The 19247-nt window shown below is 39.1% G+C and overlaps 1 protein-coding gene across 15 annotated transcripts in view; it reads right to left on the bottom strand.

Annotated features, from left to right (window-relative positions):
• Positions 1-3120: 3120 nt before the first annotated feature.
• The window catches only part of ROBO2 (roundabout guidance receptor 2), a 470469-nt gene continuing 454342 nt past the window's right edge, over positions 3121-19247 (bottom strand). For 7 of the 15 annotated variants that reach the window (XM_087756931.1, XM_087756928.1, XM_087756923.1 and 4 more), the window contains 3 exons: positions 15709-15969; positions 11056-11256; positions 3121-10025 (listed from right to left, as the gene is read on the bottom strand). In XM_087756931.1, coding sequence (XP_087613057.1) covers positions 10024-10025; positions 11056-11256; positions 15709-15969 — 464 coding nt within the window. In that variant the 3' untranslated portion in view covers positions 3121-10023. The remainder of the gene's footprint in view (positions 10026-11055; positions 11257-15708; positions 15970-19247) is intronic. The other 8 variants (XM_087756937.1, XM_087756935.1, XM_087756936.1 and 5 more) reach the window with 3 other exon arrangements.

The raw sequence follows: 19247 nt of genomic DNA on the forward strand, positions 1-19247 counted from the left end.
ATATGGCATGATATGTGCCAGCAAAAGCAGAGAAGACATTTTGTAGCATCATAAAACTGCTTCCAGAAATGAGCACCCTGCAGCTATTAGAAACTGCGTGAGAATCACCAAATGTCAGCCTCATGCTCAACAACATTCAATTTAATAAATAGATTTAAGAAAGTGAACAGCATAAGATGCTTCAGAACACCCTTAAGACTACCATGATAATATTGAGTGCTTCAGAAAAAAAGCAACTGTTCACTGTAAAAAAAAAAGGGGAGAATTTTGTGTCGCGTTTATGTTCCCTGGGACCAATTAAGAGCATTCTGTCGTTATTATTGTCAGCACCAGGAACAGCGTACGAACGATAATCAATTTACTGACACATCCTCATACCGATGGTCAGAGGCCTGCACTGAGGACAGCCCCACATGGTTCTGGCAGTTAACATCATTTTTTTTCTGAAATTTTCTTTTCTGAGACAGGTATTTACATTTGTCCAAATCTAAAGAAAAAAACATGGACAGTGGACAAAAGGAGTATTTCTGTGTAACAGATCCACAATGTGCTACAGAACTGGCTGGAAAAAACCAGAATTCTTTTTTGTCCTGAAAACTGTTGTTGAAATATGGTATGTCTTCTTATTCTCCGCTCCCTTTCCTTTTCTTCTCCTTGCCCTCCACTCCCACAGCTGCTCCAGCTCTGAGTGTGATCGGTGAGGCGAGAGGTGCCAGGCACAAAGACATCCCTGCACCAAACTTTTCCTGGCTTATAGAACCATAGAATGCTTTGGGATGGAAGGGACCTTTAAAGCTCATCCAGTCCAACACCCCTGCAATTGGCAGGGACATCTTCAACTAGATCAGGTTGCTCAGAGCCCCATCCAGCCTGTCCTTGAATGTTTCCAAGGATGGGGCATCTACCACCTCTCTGGGCAACCTGCTCCAGTGTTTCACCACCAAACAGAGACCGAAGTGGAGGAAACCTCAAGTTCTCCCTAAAGGATGCTGAGTTTAGCTGGCTTTTACTAACTTCTTTTGTTTGTTTGTTTTTGCAACAGTGCTGCTACTGCTAGAAAGGCATGTAAGGTTTACTTGTCCCATAAAAGTCCATATATTGGTCCAAGTAGGAGTTTCTGATCAGAGCAAATCATTTTCAAAATGAAGTTTCTTCACCCAGACGGCTCTACCAGGAATATTACAAAATGCTGTAATTCTATGATCCAATTAATTAAAGAAAAAGTATCTCCACAAAGGTTTTACCCTCAGCTAAAGTACAAGGGTGCTTACCAGATCTCAGAGGTCTAGTACTTTTACCATTAGTTTCCAATTAACTAATCGACATCAGTTTCTATGAAAATCATGCATCCGAAATCCTTCAGTGAAATCAGAAGTGTAACGTATCAGCAACCAAAAAGCTGAAATTGGTATCTGTTCTCTTTCATCGGTGCACATGAGACAGGAAAGAATACAAAAATATGGGAAGGGTTGTTCTTTGAATATTCTTAGTTAGCAAGAAGTGCTTGTGAAACCGCTTGGGATTTGGGTAACTCCCAAAAGATCCAAAAGCACATATGGGCTATGATAGAAGGGAATTCAAAGCCCCATGTTTGGAAAGAGGTTTTTAGGTACACAAACATTCATGTACCGAAAATCAAAATATGTTTGAATGTCCCAGGGTTGTAAGGTACACAGAATAGAAAGGCAGTCCCTTGACGGGCAAAAATCTGCAACCACACTACAGAGACTACCCTGGAAACTAATACTGCATCTTGATTAAAAAGAAAAGGCTAAAATTTTACCACAGATTTCACCAGACCCAAGATTTACTCACAGGTTGTCAGTATTCAGAGTTACTTACTATTTCAGATGTTTTAAAGGTACATTCCTGTGCTGCTATTAATACGTGCACATTGACGCAGAGAATCAGGTACGGCACGGTAGACACGGGTTGCGACACACGGCCGTAATCCTTCTGCAACTGTGATCATTCTCCCCGAGTTTCTCAGGCTCTGCGTGCCGGCCTGAAACACTCAAAGCGAGACTCATCAATGGCTCTCCCTTACTTAGAAATGCTCTAAAGGCACCCAATGACCTAGTTTAAACTTAAATCTCATATTCCACATAGATCAAACATAAAAGTGAACTAGTATAAATCTCTAAGTGTGACGCGTCTAAGACAGCTTTCTGGGCAAGGAAGGACAAAAATAGAAAAGCCTCATTATATGCCTAACAACAAGGTAGAAAATATGTAGATGAAGCTTATGCCTGATGGGGAAAAAAGAAGAGAAGGAAGAAGGGGGTGGGTAGGCTGAAGCTAGTTTGAAGCGTGTGACACCAGAGTAAATGCAAAAGGTTCGTTTATCAGAATCTGCAGTTCACTGGGAGATTTGGAGGACTGGGGAAGGAACAGCAGAGAGAGATTTATTTTGAATACAAACTGGATCGGGTGCCTTTCATTTTAAGATTGGGATCGGGGGAGACAGCTCTGCAGTAGCTCAGGAGAAGAAAGTGTTTCAGGCAATTGGTGATTAATTGTTCTCTGCTATGCCACATCTCTTTCTATTAAACCTTAGATAGCCAAATCTCTTTCCTAATTGTTTTTGTGTTTCTCAGTCTTCCTTTTGTCTTGCATAGCAGTAGGCAATTTCTATGCCATCAATATCTCATTAAGGGGCCTGGGATGTGAAATGCCTTGTTTTGTTTTTAATTTTGTTTTCCAGGCTTTTTGCTACATTTTATGACATGGCATTTTTTGTTTGCTTGTTGTGGTTCATTTATTCTCTGGCATTCCCTTTCCTCAGGTTACAGCTTTATTTGTTTTTTTGCCTGTTGGCACTCGAGGTGTACATAAATTATCGTTACATGCTTCACCATCACTACCTATTGCTCTTCATTTCCCCTAATGACATTCTCATCTGAATGCTAGTGGCCTGCTCAGGTTGTACATGTGTAGAAAACAGCTTCAACTCATCTGTGAGGTCTTTTTTTTTTTTCACTCTTTCCTATTGTGGTTTGCCTCAGACTTGTATTCATGGGGTAAGGAATACAGCTGCATGCTTTCTGCCTAGGGCAAAATCCTGCTGCCACCAGTGCAAGTAGCAGCTTAGAGGAAAAAGGAAGGGCATTCACACAAATAGCTAATCAAAGGGTTTTTAATGATACTCATTAGGAAAGAAATTCATTAACAAGCCAGCACACGAACATTCCCTGAAGGGAGAGTGACGTTATTGGTCACATCAAAGTCCCCACCTGACTAACACCTTTATTGCTGTTAATAGTAAGGCCAAGTTAGCAGCAAAATCAGTCGCATTCAGTTCCTGCTAAGGAAAAAGTCAGCAAAGCATGGTCATTGAAACTGGACCAATTCCGTTTTACTAGCAAGAATGGCTTTTCAGCTTTTCACAGGGATGTGTAGTTTAGCACTCACCACTGATGCTTTTGAATTCATACAATTTTACATTTCTTACCCTTCATTCTCTCCCCTGCTCGTTCTCTCTCTGCTTTCATTTGGATACCTCTGGCTATGCCCACATTGGTGCCCATGGTGGTGGTGCACACACCTTCTCTGTGCCCCAGTCCCATGGCACTGCAACCCTCAGACGGATGGATACCAGCACCCCTCTTCGAGCAGAAGCCTGCAGAAGGCGACCTCACTGCAAGGTGCAGTGGGGAGCCATGTCAAACTTTAGGCAGATCATTCACCCGCACGAGGCACCAGTCCAGGCACACCAGAGCTTACACCTACTACTCAGCATGGACACAGCCTCCGCGCCATCAGGGCCATTTCCAACTTGCAGGCTTATAACTGCCTTTTTTTATGCTCACACCATTACTTACCTATAAAAAGGACTCTCTATTTTTCTGCCAACTCATTCCTAGAGATTACTATTGGTATCTTGGGATGCTCATTTGCTCTGTAAAAATTAGGTTTTTAAATAGACTGAACCAGAAATCTCACTTTTATTGCACTGCCCTGATACAGTAGCGCTGAGTTATTAGAACAAATTGGAGCAAGCCGCTTCCTGGCTGTTTTACCCACATAATTACTACAGGCTGATACACGAAACCATGCTTCACTCTTAGGCTTAGAGGCAGATCTCCATTTTGCAAGGACAGAGCAAGTTCTATCATGCATTTTACTGCCAAAGGAGGTCAATTAAGTTTAACTGGTTCTAATTAGCACTTGCTCAAGCTGTTATATTCTTTACCTGCATCCGAGTGGCTCTCCAAGTGCTGCACAATGGATTCCTGCTTTTGAACACAAACGAGAATTACTAATGGCATCCTTGAAGGCAAAAGATGCACTGATCAGCATAAATGGGGGACAAATATCAGCACAAATAGTAACAGGCCTTTTTAGAATAAAACCACAAACATTTCATCCCCATCTGGCTTTGATCAACTGAACTGAATGCAACCGTGCACCTTGTTGAAAGTTATAACATGGAAAGTACACAAATGTAATTATTCTCTACCATAACTTCTTTACAGCTGAAAGATAAGTACTGGAGAATGGGAGGCATGGAGGGAGAGTGTAGCAGCTCTGAAAAAATAAATAGATCATTTCAATGGTAGCTAAGACAAAATACCAAGAAAAGGCAAAAAAAAATCCCCAAAACATGTACACCTAAAATGCTTTGTTTTCTAGGAATTTTGAGGATTGTTTTAAAAGGTTTGTGTTTAAGTGACAGGTTTGGTTTGTTGTGAGTTTGGGGTTTTTGTTTTTGTTTTTTTTGTTTTGTTTTGTTTTTTTCCCCCCATTCTGCTGCAGAGAGAGGAACAACCTCACTTGCCTAAGTGTCAGCATGAGCCATGTCAGGCCTCAGGATGTGGTGAGAAGCCAGCATCAGGCTGGTCTAAGACAGACTGAATGAGGAGTCACATGCCAGAAGAGATGCTGCAATGCTGAGGTGCGTTCTTGGAACTTGTACTCTTCTGGGGTCTTCCTGGATGTACCTACACAGTTAAATCAAGGCAGGCTAGAGAGCAACTTAGTCCTCATGCCAGCACTCGAGCTCAGAGCCAGCTCTCCCCAAATCCCCAGTCCACATTCACAGCACATGGGCATGGCCCTACATCTCCTCTGGGTCCCATGAGCTGTCTCTAAGCCGTACCTGTTATTTGGGGTGGAGGAGCAGTTGGCAGGGCAAGAGGCCAGTCTGAAACAGAAGCAGGGAACAAGCTAGAAACAGCAGAGCAAATGTTTGGGACCACTGCTCTACTGTGTTCCCTGGTCCCCTCTTAACTAATAGGGCATATATCCAGCCACTCAATGCCTGCAGAGCATTACGTGCCACTCAGCACCACCGCGCCTCTTCTTCTCTTGCACCCCCCATGCCAGGCACCCCAGATCCAGGGGTTCGCAGCAGCCCTGAGTACAGAGACCACAGCAGGACAACACTGAGACAAGGGCTGGGGAGGGTAGTCCCAAAACGTGAGACTTGTCTGACTAAGCGGTCCGAATCTGAACCACCACAATGCCTAACTCATTGGAGACCTTCCCTGACTTGAAAAACTCCATCCTCGGTGAAGTACCCTGCCTCTACATACATGATGCCTGACAAGATGCCTAGCGAAGGCATCCACTGAAACCCGCTAAGCCTGAAGCCACCTGTGCTTCCCAGCTGGAGAGTGCTGGGGTGCAAGCAGCCAGGGCTGGGGGCTCGTACACCCTGAGCATACTCCAGTCCCACCGGCTTGGATTAACCACACACTTAAAGTACCGGATTTAGTGTCCTAAGGATCTAGGCCTCCTATGGACTTTGGATAATTTATTTTGATATGGAAACCAAAAGCAATGAAGCTTATACGTATTATCAACAGTTCAGAATTCCATGTCAAACAGTAGTGGACTTGGCTGATTCTAAGGCAATGTATGTGTTCCTTTTTTTAGTATTACTCTTTGCTATCTTTCCTGCTGCTTGAATGTACCTCCTAAATGAATTGTCCATTGCCCACATGGTTTTCAAATATAATTTATTTTTAGCTAACGTGTTCCCGATAGACGGAACAAAATGTGTTAAAAAAATAAAAATGAAATTAAAAAATCTGCCCCTCAGCAAACAAGTTCCCCCGAATCTTTATAAAAGAAGGCCAACTTTTTTCCTTCTAGTTCCCCTGCTAAATTTCCACAAGGCCATTAATCGTAAAAAAACCAAGCTGCATAAATTGTAGAAAAGCCAAAGGAGCTGCCTATATGTTTTAAAAAAAGGAAAAGTTCCTGCCAGAACCTCCCCCAACCCAATTACCTTTCCTCTGTCAGTTGTGAGGACTCTTTCTCAGCCTTAGTACACACCTTGTCTCCTGGCTGGCAATGTACAGGCTGAGGTAAGCATAAGCCACCGCATTACTATTTCAAACAGTCATGTCTTCCTTTTGCATTGGTGTATAGTTAAATCAATACACTTAAAACACTCCATGCTCCTTTTCTTTTGTACTTTTCCCAAGGAACAGTGTTTCTGTTGTATTTCAGGTGACAACCAAAAGTTACTCAAAAGGTTTAGTAACTTGGATAATGACTTGAGAAATAACAAATAACGAAAAAGAAATGTCTGTTGTTTGCATCACTGAAATGGCTGCCCATACAGCAATACACCACTGAAGCACATGTAACAATTTATTATTTGGTCCCTCAGCCCTCTTCTATTCAAAATCGAGCATGTAGTCAATACAAAGATTGAGAAAAATTGACCTAGCATCTATCTCTACGTTCTGGGGATATTCTGTACTGGGTTGGCAGTAGCTCCACCAGGACAAAACCCCAAGTCCAAGGGCTCAGAGCCACTGAACACAGGTTTTACATGTCCACTACTTTATGGGCTTCAAGCAAAGTAAGCTGTGCACTTACGGTCCTTACTGTACATTGAGATAGTATGTCTATAAACAGGATTTATCACTAGAATAGCTGTATCAGTGTAATTACATTGGTACAACTATTCTCAACATAACAGGACCTTAAACAGAAATCCCTATGACAGGCAATGTTTACTGCTGGCCTATTTCTAAGATATCTGTTAGCTTAGTTCAAAAATCAGCATATAAAATATTCCTTGTTACTGTAAGTGGACAGTGATGATTATAGCTCAGTCTATGTTATTATTGCCTGATTTTCCCAGTTTGGGTTCTCACATATTGACTCCTTACTCAAGGTCTTTTAACATAGATTTGAAAGGTGAATATGTTTTATTTTTTCCCCAGTAAATATACAATACACACTTCAACAGTACTATTAACCAACTTTTTATGCCAATTAAACTTTGCTGCACTAACAATACCAATGAAACACATTAAGAGATCATACTTTTTCGTGAACAGACTGTAGCCAATAAACAGTTTTTTAAAAAAACAAATTAAAAAACAATTCTAAGTGCTGCCACAACATCCCTTTTCTTTAAACACATTATTCACAATAAATGTTTTCAATTTTTTAAAAAAAAGAAGAATACTTCTTTTAAAATAGTAAATTAAATGGCATTTTAAAAAATATGTACTGTGGTTCATTGGAAGTACACTGTATAGAAAAGAGAGAGAGAAAAAAAAAGAAGAGACATCACCTGTAAGATAATGGAGACACTTTGCGATACACAACACCACCTTATGTAATATTGTAAGCAAATTATTAATGAACAAAAATGTACAGAAGCAGATGGACAAGTTAGTGAATATCATGGTACTGCACAGCTTTAATACTGACACACGTTTACTTTCCAGTGGAAGAGATAAAACACGTATTTGAAAGTAATTGGGATGGCTTTATCAACGTCTAATGATACTGAATTTTGAATAGTATATAGTGAGTAAGGTGTTCCACCAAAGCTCAGCACAAGCGTTCGAATTAAAAGAAAAAAAAAAAAAAATCTACCGGTGACTGAGTTAAACATTTTCCAGAGAATTAAATTTCAATTGTACCCTGAATAGCCTTCTCTTCATATGATAATACCAAAATAAAAACCATACATATGTAAATATGATGCCTTCTTTATCTTGCTTGAACATTTTTGCACATTTTTAACTAATGGTTTTAAGTATAATGGTTTAACAACCATTTAACAATGGTTTAACAAACAGGAAAATTACATATATTCATTGGTCACATATATAAATAAATGCATACATTTTTTGTCTCAACTTTTTTGGTTTGTAACCTGCTAAATAACAGTCTTGACCTTAAGAAAGTTAACTAGCATTTTTTTAATATTCAATAGTGCTGAGTCATAGTTGATGGCTGTAGTGTTTTATCTTATCATGGAACAAGTTAATGAAATGAAAAGCAACACATACTTAGCATTGTAATTTACTTTTCTAAAATTCTGCCATTACTAAAAGTGTTCTTAATACTGGTGAGCTCCAAGGCAATATATAAAACAACATAGACTGGTTATAGAAAAAGGGTATTCAAATGGAAACTTGTGTTCATGGTCAGATAACTAACAGAAATAAGCTGTAGGATGCAATATTTAACTTAAGCATCAAATGAGTGGGCTATCCACATACAATATTCTAAGAAAAGTTTGACAATTTACTCATTGAGATTTGAGAGGTACAGAAGATTTGGACAAAGTAATGAAAACTAATGAAGAGACAGGATGCTGTCATTAATGTCCACTTACAGAGTTTGATTTATTCAAAAAGTGTATAAACATGCGTTATTTCCTCATCATAGTAGGGTTTGAAGCCACTCACTAAAACACAGGTCAAAGATTTTCCTTGCTTATCTCCAACTTTTTGGATGTATTGTATTGCCAGAAATGTAGTTAATGCAAGCCGAAAATAATTTGACCGTTGCTTTCCTTCCAAACACTAAACATTTTACTACAAATTTAGTGGATCCAGCTTCAGCTCTCACAGACTTCAGGTAACAGAACACAAAAGTTTGTTTAGACTGCATCAAAACAATTAATGTCATGAATTTCAGTGGTGCAGCTCTATCCTCTGTTGTACTGTACATGTATTGGAAAGATGAAATACGATACCCTGACATTTCAAGTTTTTGGAAGCAGCCTGAATATGTCTTAATAATAAATTGCATCCTTTACTACTTACTAGGTATTCCTTGAGTTTACATTGTTTGTTTCTCCTGGGAAATCTCTGCCTTATATTTTGGGTTGGAGAAATTAATGGTAATAATTCTTTTAAAACTGCAATATAAAACCAGCTTTAGTGAAACACCTTAAGTTCTTTTGTTTGTAGCAAGGTTTGTTTTTCTTCCCCTTTACTTAGTGGCATGGGATGGCTAAAAACAGATACTAAGGGCATCATGCTAGTGAAAGGGTCTAGGCCATCTCATGCTACCTGTAGGTTTCATATTCACTCTTTAATCTCACACTTCCAACTTCTGACCCCTTCTTAAATAGGAAAAGCAACTATGTTGCTTGCTTTTAAAAGATTTAACTCTGTCTCTAATGTCTTCACTGACATCAGTTTTGCCTGTCACTTTCTCATTTCTACACCCCAATGGAAAACCACCTAACATACTCCTTTACATCCAGCATTATCCAAAGTAGCTTACAGTACGTAAACCTTCACACATTCAGTCTCTTGTTTTCTTCATGTCATGAGGAGTAGAGTTTTGTGCTTATCACCAAATAAAATTGCAGTGCAAACTTTAAACATAAAAGTTACACAATTAAAAGTTAATATATGGCACCACAGCCTATTAATTCACATATAGTACAACAGACCAATAAAAACAGACATGAATATGAACATAGCTAAAAAGAAGGTGAGCTTGCATAGCAATGCAACAAAAGAAATTATATACAGAAGGAAATCCTTTTCATCCTGGAGGGTGATTTTTTTTTTCTTTCTTTTTTATATACTCCTGACAAGGAATAGTTTAAGGTGGATGGTGTATTAAAGAGAAGAACACAAGTAAATTATCTGTGGGGTATGTGTGGCTGTGTGTCTTTACATTGCATTTACAGTTCTTTTAATAGTACATAAATAAAGAAAATGTTCATTGCACTGTTTAGTGTCATCACTTCCATGAGTTCAGACCTGATGGTCCATCAGAGCAGCTTGCAATGTGTCTTCTCAACTACTCTATAGAGAGAAACAGAGAGAAAGAGGTTGTAATAAGGAGAGAAAACACAAAACAAAGCCTATGGCAATATTACTGTAGCACAGGATGAATATTCAATAGGTTGGGAGAAGAGAGTTAATTGCTTCTAAGTTGAAAAGTGATGGATGCTAAAATTCAGCACTTACGAACACCGTATCTGAGATAGCACATTTCAGGGTTTGTGGATCACCATTAGCTCTCTTACAAGCTACAGGCCAGTAACTGTCGGGACGTACTGAGGGTTTGACTGCAGCACATAGGAGGCAGACACATCAGCAGCTACACTGCTTTTACGAGTAAACATACCAGTATGCCTGAGCTAGCTGGGACATTGCTGTACTGCTTCAAACAACAGAGTCAAACCTTTTGGCATCTAGTACTACCGTCATGTACAGTGCATTAACATGCTTTTATACAAAGTTTAACAGATATTGAGTGATAATAGAAAAAAATTTGGAACATAATTCCTTTGGCCTGGGAAGTTGAGGAAAGAGTTGGGATATACAACTGAAAAACTGGGCTACACAGCTGAAAAAAGAGGACCTCCATCTAAGGTCAAAAAGAGCAGAACACTGCTCGTCAAGCAACAGGAAGTTAAAGAGAAGGCATCACAAGCTTGCCACCATGCCCAACAAATCCAGCACCTTTTTCATTCACTCCTCTGAAAAAAACTGCCAGTGGCATTTCCGAGACAAGCACACTACACTTTGCCAAGAAAATTCTAAGTTACTAGAATTTCTTTTCCATTTTCCCAGTGTTTCACTAGCATTACACGCTGAAAGATGTACTACGCAGGTGACATTGGCGTGGCTTACACAGATTTGAACTGGTCCAAACCAAAGAACATAGCAACTTCATTTGTTTGTCATCACAGGCATAACACTTCAAAGGCAAAAAGGTCTGGGTAAAATTCAATCTGATTATCACACTCAACTTCCTCCTCTCTTCACAACAGATTTATAATTTTTCTCTTTTTGTCTATTTGAGAGTTTGAACTGTAGCTAAACTTACATAATTCACCAGTAAACTGTCCTTGACTGTCTGATCCCACATAGCCTACATCGAGAAGGTCACTGGCATTGCGTTGGTGACCTCCTCGCAAGACTTCACCTTTTCTAGGTCCGGTTGATCCTTTAGAAGAAGCTGTTCCTGAAGAGCTGTGGCCGCCAGGGGATGGGAAGTTGGGTTTACTATATGGTACGAGCGCCTCTTCTAGAAAAGAAAAACAAAACAAAATAAATACCAAATAAATACCTATAAATCAGAATAATCAAGCTATTCTTATATGGACATCATATTCATTCCTGCCCTCAAATATCTATCTTTTGTCTTGCTTTGTAGCATGGCAATTTTACCTAAGAAAATACACAACTCGTGTTGTATCCCACAGACAAAGAAAATGGCATGAATTGCATCTTGCTTTCATGTAAACTCGTAAGTTAGTTTGTATAAATTATAAAAAGTCTAGATTCATTATGAAGTAATAGATCATGAATCATAGGTACTTTAATAAAATTTCCAAAACAATGCAGCTATGATTAGATTTTTGCTTCAAGCCTACATGAATGTGCTTTTTCCTTCTCTTTAGCTTAAATTATGGTAACATTATCTCAATCAATTTAGATAAAAAACTACAATATCAGCTAATTTAATTAGCTTCCAGCAGCTCAGTAATTTCTAACGACGCAAAGTACACTGAAGATTTTTTTAAATGGTTGTGAATTACATTGGAAAATATTATATTATACATAATATTAGTAGTTGTAATATTTGGGGTGAGTAAATCTTCCTGCAGCTTTTTTCATGTTCCGTTATGAGCAAAAGGCTTACTTTTGCTCACTTGGTCTCTTTCTTTGTGAAGACCTGTAATAATGAACTGCTTGTGAGAGCAGGATTAATACCAATAAAGCATGGGACTATACATCTTCATATAGCATGAAGTAAAACAAGACATCATATCTGATTAGAGTTTGCAGGAAATATTGTTGTAATAATCCTAACCTAAGAAGCAAAACAGCAGCACTGATTTAACACTGAAATAGAAATACGATTTTATTTCTTTGCTGTGTATGATCCACTTTTGCTGTCCCAGAACCTGAAGAAAGAGACCTTGCCAAATATGGTTTGATTCAAGAAAGAATGTGAGTATATATGCTTAACCTCAAACACAGGAATTGCCCCTTCTGAGATCAGTGGGCTACCTCCTGCTTCAATCTTCCATTTTTTAAAGTGAATCTGGGATGAAAGGGCTTTTTTTTAAGTTTGCTTTTCCCATTGTCTTCACTCTTAAACAATCTGATGAGGAGAAACAGACTTTCTTTGACAGAGGGCAGGAACACAGAAGGAAAAGTAGGTGGAGATGGTTGGAAAGAAAGAGGAGACAAAAATGCTTTTATTCACAATCTTGAAGCCTTTGCAAAGGCTGCAGCAGAGGCACAATTAACGTAGGAAAATGCTAAATGAGAACAAATTTGTGGAAGAAACCCAGGATTTCATTCTTTGTGCCTGCTGCCACAAGCGAGCAGGACATGGGAATTCCCCATGTGAGCTGCTATTGAACTGAACCCGTTTGTAAGGTAAATCTGTTGCAGAAAAGGGCAGGCAGCTGACTTCTTTCTCTGCCAAAGTAACTCCCTCTGGCCCTGCCCAAGGGACCAGAGTATTTGCGCTGCAGGAGGTAAGGGCATTATCAGTGTTTCGTGCTGTGACCGTGTGCTGTCCTTGCTGAAATAGAAAGAAATGCTTAAAAGACATAGTAAAATGGCATTTAATGGCCACAGCCTCCTAAATTATGTTACCTGTTCTTTATATATCAAGCCCTAACCATAGAATCAGATGCAAACCTGGTTTCCAAAGGCTGGCTAAAATATGGAACAGCTTGCATTAAGGCAGCAATAAAGCAAGCAGCATAAATCAGTTCAGCAGAAAGCTGGATACATTTTTAAAGGATGGAAAGAAAAGTCACTAGCATTGCAAAAGAGTTTGAAGATGACATATATGGTCAATTGATTTGTTTTTCTAGTTTGTGGACTCAGGATAAGGCCTCCTTCGGGTTCAATGAAATATTGAGAAAAACCGACCATGAATAAATATAAAGTGCATTATCATTATAGAGCATATGGTGTTAAATTATCTGTTGTGCCCTCAGAAATAAATGCAATCCATAAAATAAGCAATTCTGACATAAAATAAAGGCTAAGTTTTCCACAATATTCTAGCACATCAAAGGTAGTTGTCTCAAGTCCTTAGAATGGGTTCACATTTATTAAACACTCAAACCAGTGTTGCAGCCCCAGGCCTGCAAAGAATATGGGGAGGCTTTGCTGATGCCTTTCTCTGAAATACCGAGCTTTTAATTTGAAGATATAATTCTAGCCCCTGTGAAATAAGTATATATGTGTGTAACAATGTTTCTATACCCCATAAAATAACCAAAAGGATTTTAATATTGTCAAAACTATTGTAACTTGATCTAGCACTATTTTCTTTGGAGGGGCAGCTGAGAATGTCGTATTTGATGTGCTGTAACTGCGGTTCCACAATGAAGCCATTGGCAGAAACTCAGTGATCTTGTTTATACTGAAAGCGACCAGTGGAAACACGGTTCCCAGAATTAGGTATTTTTATTCTATTCAACTTCAAGCCAAAGGTCTTGCTTTCAAAATTTCACTCACAGCTTGGCAATGTCTGAATGAAGCCCCCTAAGCAGCAAAACAGCTATTTCCTGGAAGCTGATAGCTAATAATAATTCCTTTTGGAAATATATTGAAAACTGGGACAGAATAGATTTCCAGAGATCTTTGTCATTAATAAAGGAAAAGGGAAATATTATTAAACCCCCCAAATTTAGTAATATAAACAAGCATCACACACAAGAGTAGCCTTTTTAAATCTACCAGAGAAAAGAATACAGAGCGAGAAAGCTGTAGTGCAAGAAGCTGGGATGAGAATACAGACAGACAGATACGAAGCTCTGGCCCACCTTGTGCACAAACTTTATGAACCCCTCCCACCAGGGTAAAACTGTAATAGCTCCTAGTGGAATCCCTTGTCATGTATAAAGAACATGCAATTGCTCTGGACATCCTGAATTTGATAAGAACAAGATACCTGCAATCACTCCGGCCCTAAATTCAATGCTGGTGTAGGGCACTGGAAGTGTCAAGATCAAGTTCTTTTTATTTAAGGACAGATAAATGCAAGTCCCACAGGATGGGAATTTTACTACTGTGTACCCTCTGTATGACGGAATGACTGACAACTTCTATTTGTACACTTATGAAGCAGAGGAATAGGAGGTGAGTTCTTGCTAACCAGGTCACAGAAGGATCCTTAATAAAAATTTACAAAGAAATGAGATGTATTCGGGATATATTTCTATGTGTTTGTACATCTCATACATGGAATTAAAATTGCCATTTCACCAAATAGCATGAATTTCACACAGTATTTTTAAACTGCGACTTCACATCATCATTTCACAACATGAACAACCACTCACTTGTTTATGCAGCTGAAAGATTAGGGGGTTTTAACGGTACCATTTTTGTTACATTTTAAAATATGGATTGTATTTAAAATATTTAAATACGGGTAGCAGTATTTCCTAGGAGGACTTTATTCAGTAAATCCTGCCCCCATGACAGGTTTGCCTGCATAGTACTATTTTTCTTTTAGCATGTCATTGATATTGGTGTGCTAGATTAACAAGGAGCATTAATAGTAGAATAAAATCAAGAAAAAGGTGGCTAATACGAGTATCTCCAATGTTACTGTGGGAGTTACATACATACTTGAACAAACAGCGTAGCCCTACAGAAAGCTCCATGTACAGTATAATTTTTTTTTAATCTTCTTAATTGTCCGCTTGTATCACTCTAATCAGCACTGGGATAACATGCGATTAGTGGGTTAAAGAAAATACCCTGGGAAGGGGACCTGAAACAGCAGCTTTTACTTGAGGTCAGGCTGAGAGAAGGAATCTGCGCGTATTGTAGAACTACAACTCCAGCTCAGCGTTGCCTCCTGCATCCATTTTTACAGACTTGAAATCCATTTAGGAGATAAAGTCAGCACTCGGCAATGAGCAGGTCCTGTATAAAGATGAAAACCTGCATTGTCATCTTGCTGGGCCTAAGAGATGAATGTTACTTTGTCATATCCTTGAATAAGGAGAAGACAGTGTTTTAAATACAGCTGGAAGGAATGTCAGTTGCTCAGAAGTATCAACCTTCTTGCAGACATGCAAAAACAACTGCTGCCAATTTAGAAGCTGGTTGAAAGAACTAGAAAATATGGTCCTATATGTATAAATAAATACATCTAACAGAAAATACTCCAAAAATCTGTTCCTCTTTCCCTGCCTGCACGCAACTGTTCCTGTTTTTTCCACCGCTATGCTTGACAACATTATTAATTGCTGGAATACTGTAAGGAATGCACCGAGTTAGGTGCTAATGAGATTTCATTGTTGCAGGAGGAAAAATACTTGGATCACAAGGTCTCGTTTCACTTTGCCTTTTCTTATTTTCCAGCCTGAGCCTCACCAGTGCTGGCAGAGAGGGGCGTGAGGTGATCCTAGATTCCTGCCAGATACAGAAACCCTCAGCTGAGAAGTGCCAAGAAGCCGTCTGCATTGCCTCGGCTGGTGCAGTACACACACACCTGATCCGAAGGCTTGTTTGTGTTGGGCTTTCCTGAAATCCTCTTGGCGGTCTGTAGAGCTTATCCACTCCTGGGTTTGCCGCTGCCACTCTAGTGACGTCCTAGCTTGCCGGTCCAGGGAGCTCTTTGTTTCGTCTATGTTCGGTGCATGCTGCCTCTCAAGAGAGCTTCCTTTCCTCTCTGCCGAGCCTCCGCGCTGGCCGGGGACTATTTGCTGCCTTAAACCCTGACCAGGGGGCGGGTCGGGTGGTGGTGGAAGATCTAAAAAACGTGAATAAGATTTAGATGAACTACTATTTTAATGGAAACAGAAGGTCTATTTGATGCTGAAAATAAAAGTCCCTTGCAAACGGCACGAATCACTTCATTTGCTGATTTTGAAAGGAGGAAATTTCATGTTAATCAGAAATGTTTTTTTACCTTCCACTAGTTTTTTACTCAGGTTACTGTGTTGCTAGCTCTTTCTAACTTCCATAAAAATCAATAGACTGTGAGCCCTGACTTACATTGCTAAGCATGGGATTTGTTTTCTGTGGGGTATACTCCATCTGGCTCTTTCAGTAACAGCAAGCAATTAAGAAAGGCTGTGAAAAACTGATCTGTACCAGTTGAGTAATTTCCCCCCATCATATTGGGCCTCGCTTCATGACCCCCATTTTTGGGCTTCACTTTCAGCTTGAGGCTTAAACTCAAAATCTAAATAAACAACTTTATCAAAATGCATAAAATTCCACAAAATCGTGGGGAAAAATTATTCACAAAACCTACTGTCATTGAAAAAGCATCAACACATCTGTGAAAAATCCATGTTTAAATGGAACCACCAAACAACGGGTGAATGTTTTATTCAAGCACTATTTGAAAGTTCAGCCAAGAGCTAGTGTCTTCACAGACAAGAGGATGGCCACTCTTAATTTTAGCTGTCTTGCAAATATAACCAAACAAAATACAATTTCAGCTGAACACCAAAAGACGCTTGCCTGGTTTCTAACAACTCTTGGTCTTTTTCAAGTTTATGACTTGGACTACGAAGATGCTTGTAGAATTGAAGATCAAGCTTCTAATCACATTTGTGGAGGCAAAAGTACATTTTGTTTATTAGTCCTTGACCCAAGGTAATTACAGAATCTGGATAATCATAATTCTAAATGTAAGATTTTCCTGTAAACTATATGACAGACTTATAACAGTCCATTAAAAAAAAAAAAAAATCAGAGAAGTGCCTTTAACATTGTAATGAAAACTTTCCCATATAGGATACCTGGTTTATATGAAGAACACTTGTTGATAATTCTGGGTTTGAGCAATGTATAGCCCAAATAAATCTGTGCAGCTGCACCAACTTCACTAAACTTATGTTAGTTTACACTAGATATGGGTCTGTCCTGCCTTCTAGTCTTTTGTATCTTACAGTGCTGTCAAGGTTTGTCAAGGAATTGAACTTGGCTCAATAAAAGGCATGGAAAAGTAAACCTTTGCTTTTCCTGCAGGAAAGTCTGACGTTTATAACTCTAGTGAAACTGAAATTAATTTTATAAACTGGTGAGGAGGCCTTTGGAATGAATTTATTTTGAAGGCTGTAATCCAGCTTTATATAATGCTACAGACTTTTTTTCATGTCCTTGCTGTTAGAGGTGATACTTTTATCTCATATGTGGGGCAGAAATTCTTCCAAAGTTGCTGAGATGTCATTCCAGTCAACATTGTCTCTTACAGATAAATGAGGACGTGTGGGTTATTTGTGTCTACAAGAGAAAGAAGTTGTATCTGATGTTGCTTCCATACCTTTGTTCACAGCTGAAGTGCTATACCCCAGATTAAGATATCTGTCTTCTGGCTAGAACAGCCTTATAATAATCTGTCAGTGAGCTTGGTGTATGCTTTATGTTCAGCACTAATTTATTTGAGAAATTTTTAGTTATGAATATAGATGTGACCTTTCATGACAATGACTATACTTGAGTTACTGTAGGTGGAAGCGGGAGGGTATGGGAGCTTGCCAATGTTAAAATTGCTTTATGGTGCTGGCTTCCAAAACGGCATTTCTTATAATTGATTTTATTGCGATCATAACCAGTTAATGTACAGAACCACAACACTGGCATCTGCTTATGCAATCTGAAATAGAGATTACTGAAGTTGTGATTTATAAGCACTTTATGGAGATGCATTGAATCCAATAAACACAGTCATAACATGACATCTGACAATGCAATTTTCCAAGATAAAATATTTACCGTTCAATATAAACAAAATTTTAAAGTAGTATCATAGCAAAAAAAAAAAAGTTTAAATTACTGCGGTATTAAACTTCTTAACATACAGTACCCTTCTTCAGAAATTGCCATCTAATAGTTGTTATTAATTAGATACTGAGAAGGAAAGAAGGTTTGTACTTAAACTGTACTGCATGTTCTACAGCTAGCTGCAACTCCTGGAATTACTGCAGACTTATGCTGATCTACTGTTAACCTGATTCTTACTTTTATCCATCCGCAAAACGGGCATACTGATTGCCTGATGCATAGAAGTGAAATGAAAAACCATTTTGTAAAGTTCTTGGCGTGTTTTAGACCTGTGGATGAATTGAAATGAAAAATAAAATTTAGCTTCTGATGAAGCTTCACACAATTCTAGAAGAATTACAGGTACTACGCAATTAATGCAACCTGGCTGCAGCCTGAGTACAGACTTACTGTGATAGACATGTCTGAGAAGATCTGCAAGAACAGTTACTAATTCTAGCCAACCATCACTTGACTAAACCGTTTGCTTTTTCACCTCCTTATTGATTGTCACAGTAACACTTACCTTTCCTTTTTAATAAGAGCTGGAAGAGAGCTTAATTTGGAAATGTGGCTTTTTATTTGCTCTACAACTTAAATCCTGTAGTGCAGATCTTCTGCCTTAGGTAAATTACTAAATATGCTCTGTGATCTTGCCTGGGCATATACAAACACCTCATGTAGCTGGAGTCACGAGTTTCCTCCTCCACTGCCACAGAGAACAGTCTTGCCTCTTCTCTCACTTCTCAGCCAAACATGTCCATATGTGACTGTGCACGTGTCTTCACACACACTTACTAGTATGCATATAAACGATGGTTAATGGTTGGCATTTCGGCTGCTAGTAAAGGGGTAACAGAGATCAGGCAAGTCAGTAGTCTCAGTCCCTAAAAGACAGACTTATTACCACATAGGGCCACGCCAACTCATTCCATCATGTCAATCACTTCAAGGAAGTTTTGAATCTAGAAATTTAAGGACTTCAGCAGGATTTTCAGTGAGGATACCCAGAGCAGTATCACTGATTATCACTGTACTTCCATCTAAATGACATTTATCTTCCAGGTGCCAGGTAAAACACCCACACTGAGCTAGTAACTTACTAGGCCAGTGGGATGTCATCCAGACTACCACTTGCTGCCTTTAACGGCAGAATTATCAAACTTGCAAGGCAATTTGTAAGTGCATTGGTGGGGAGGTGATGGTCTTATTGATTTAGTAATGGAGAGATTGTGATTGAGAAGCTGTAGGACA

This window comes from Nipponia nippon, unplaced genomic scaffold (genome assembly GCF_047370975.1).
Source record: "Nipponia nippon isolate SJK-2023a ecotype South Korea unplaced genomic scaffold, ASM4737097v1 scaffold_2, whole genome shotgun sequence".
Classification (NCBI taxonomy): Eukaryota; Metazoa; Chordata; class Aves; order Pelecaniformes; family Threskiornithidae; genus Nipponia; species Nipponia nippon.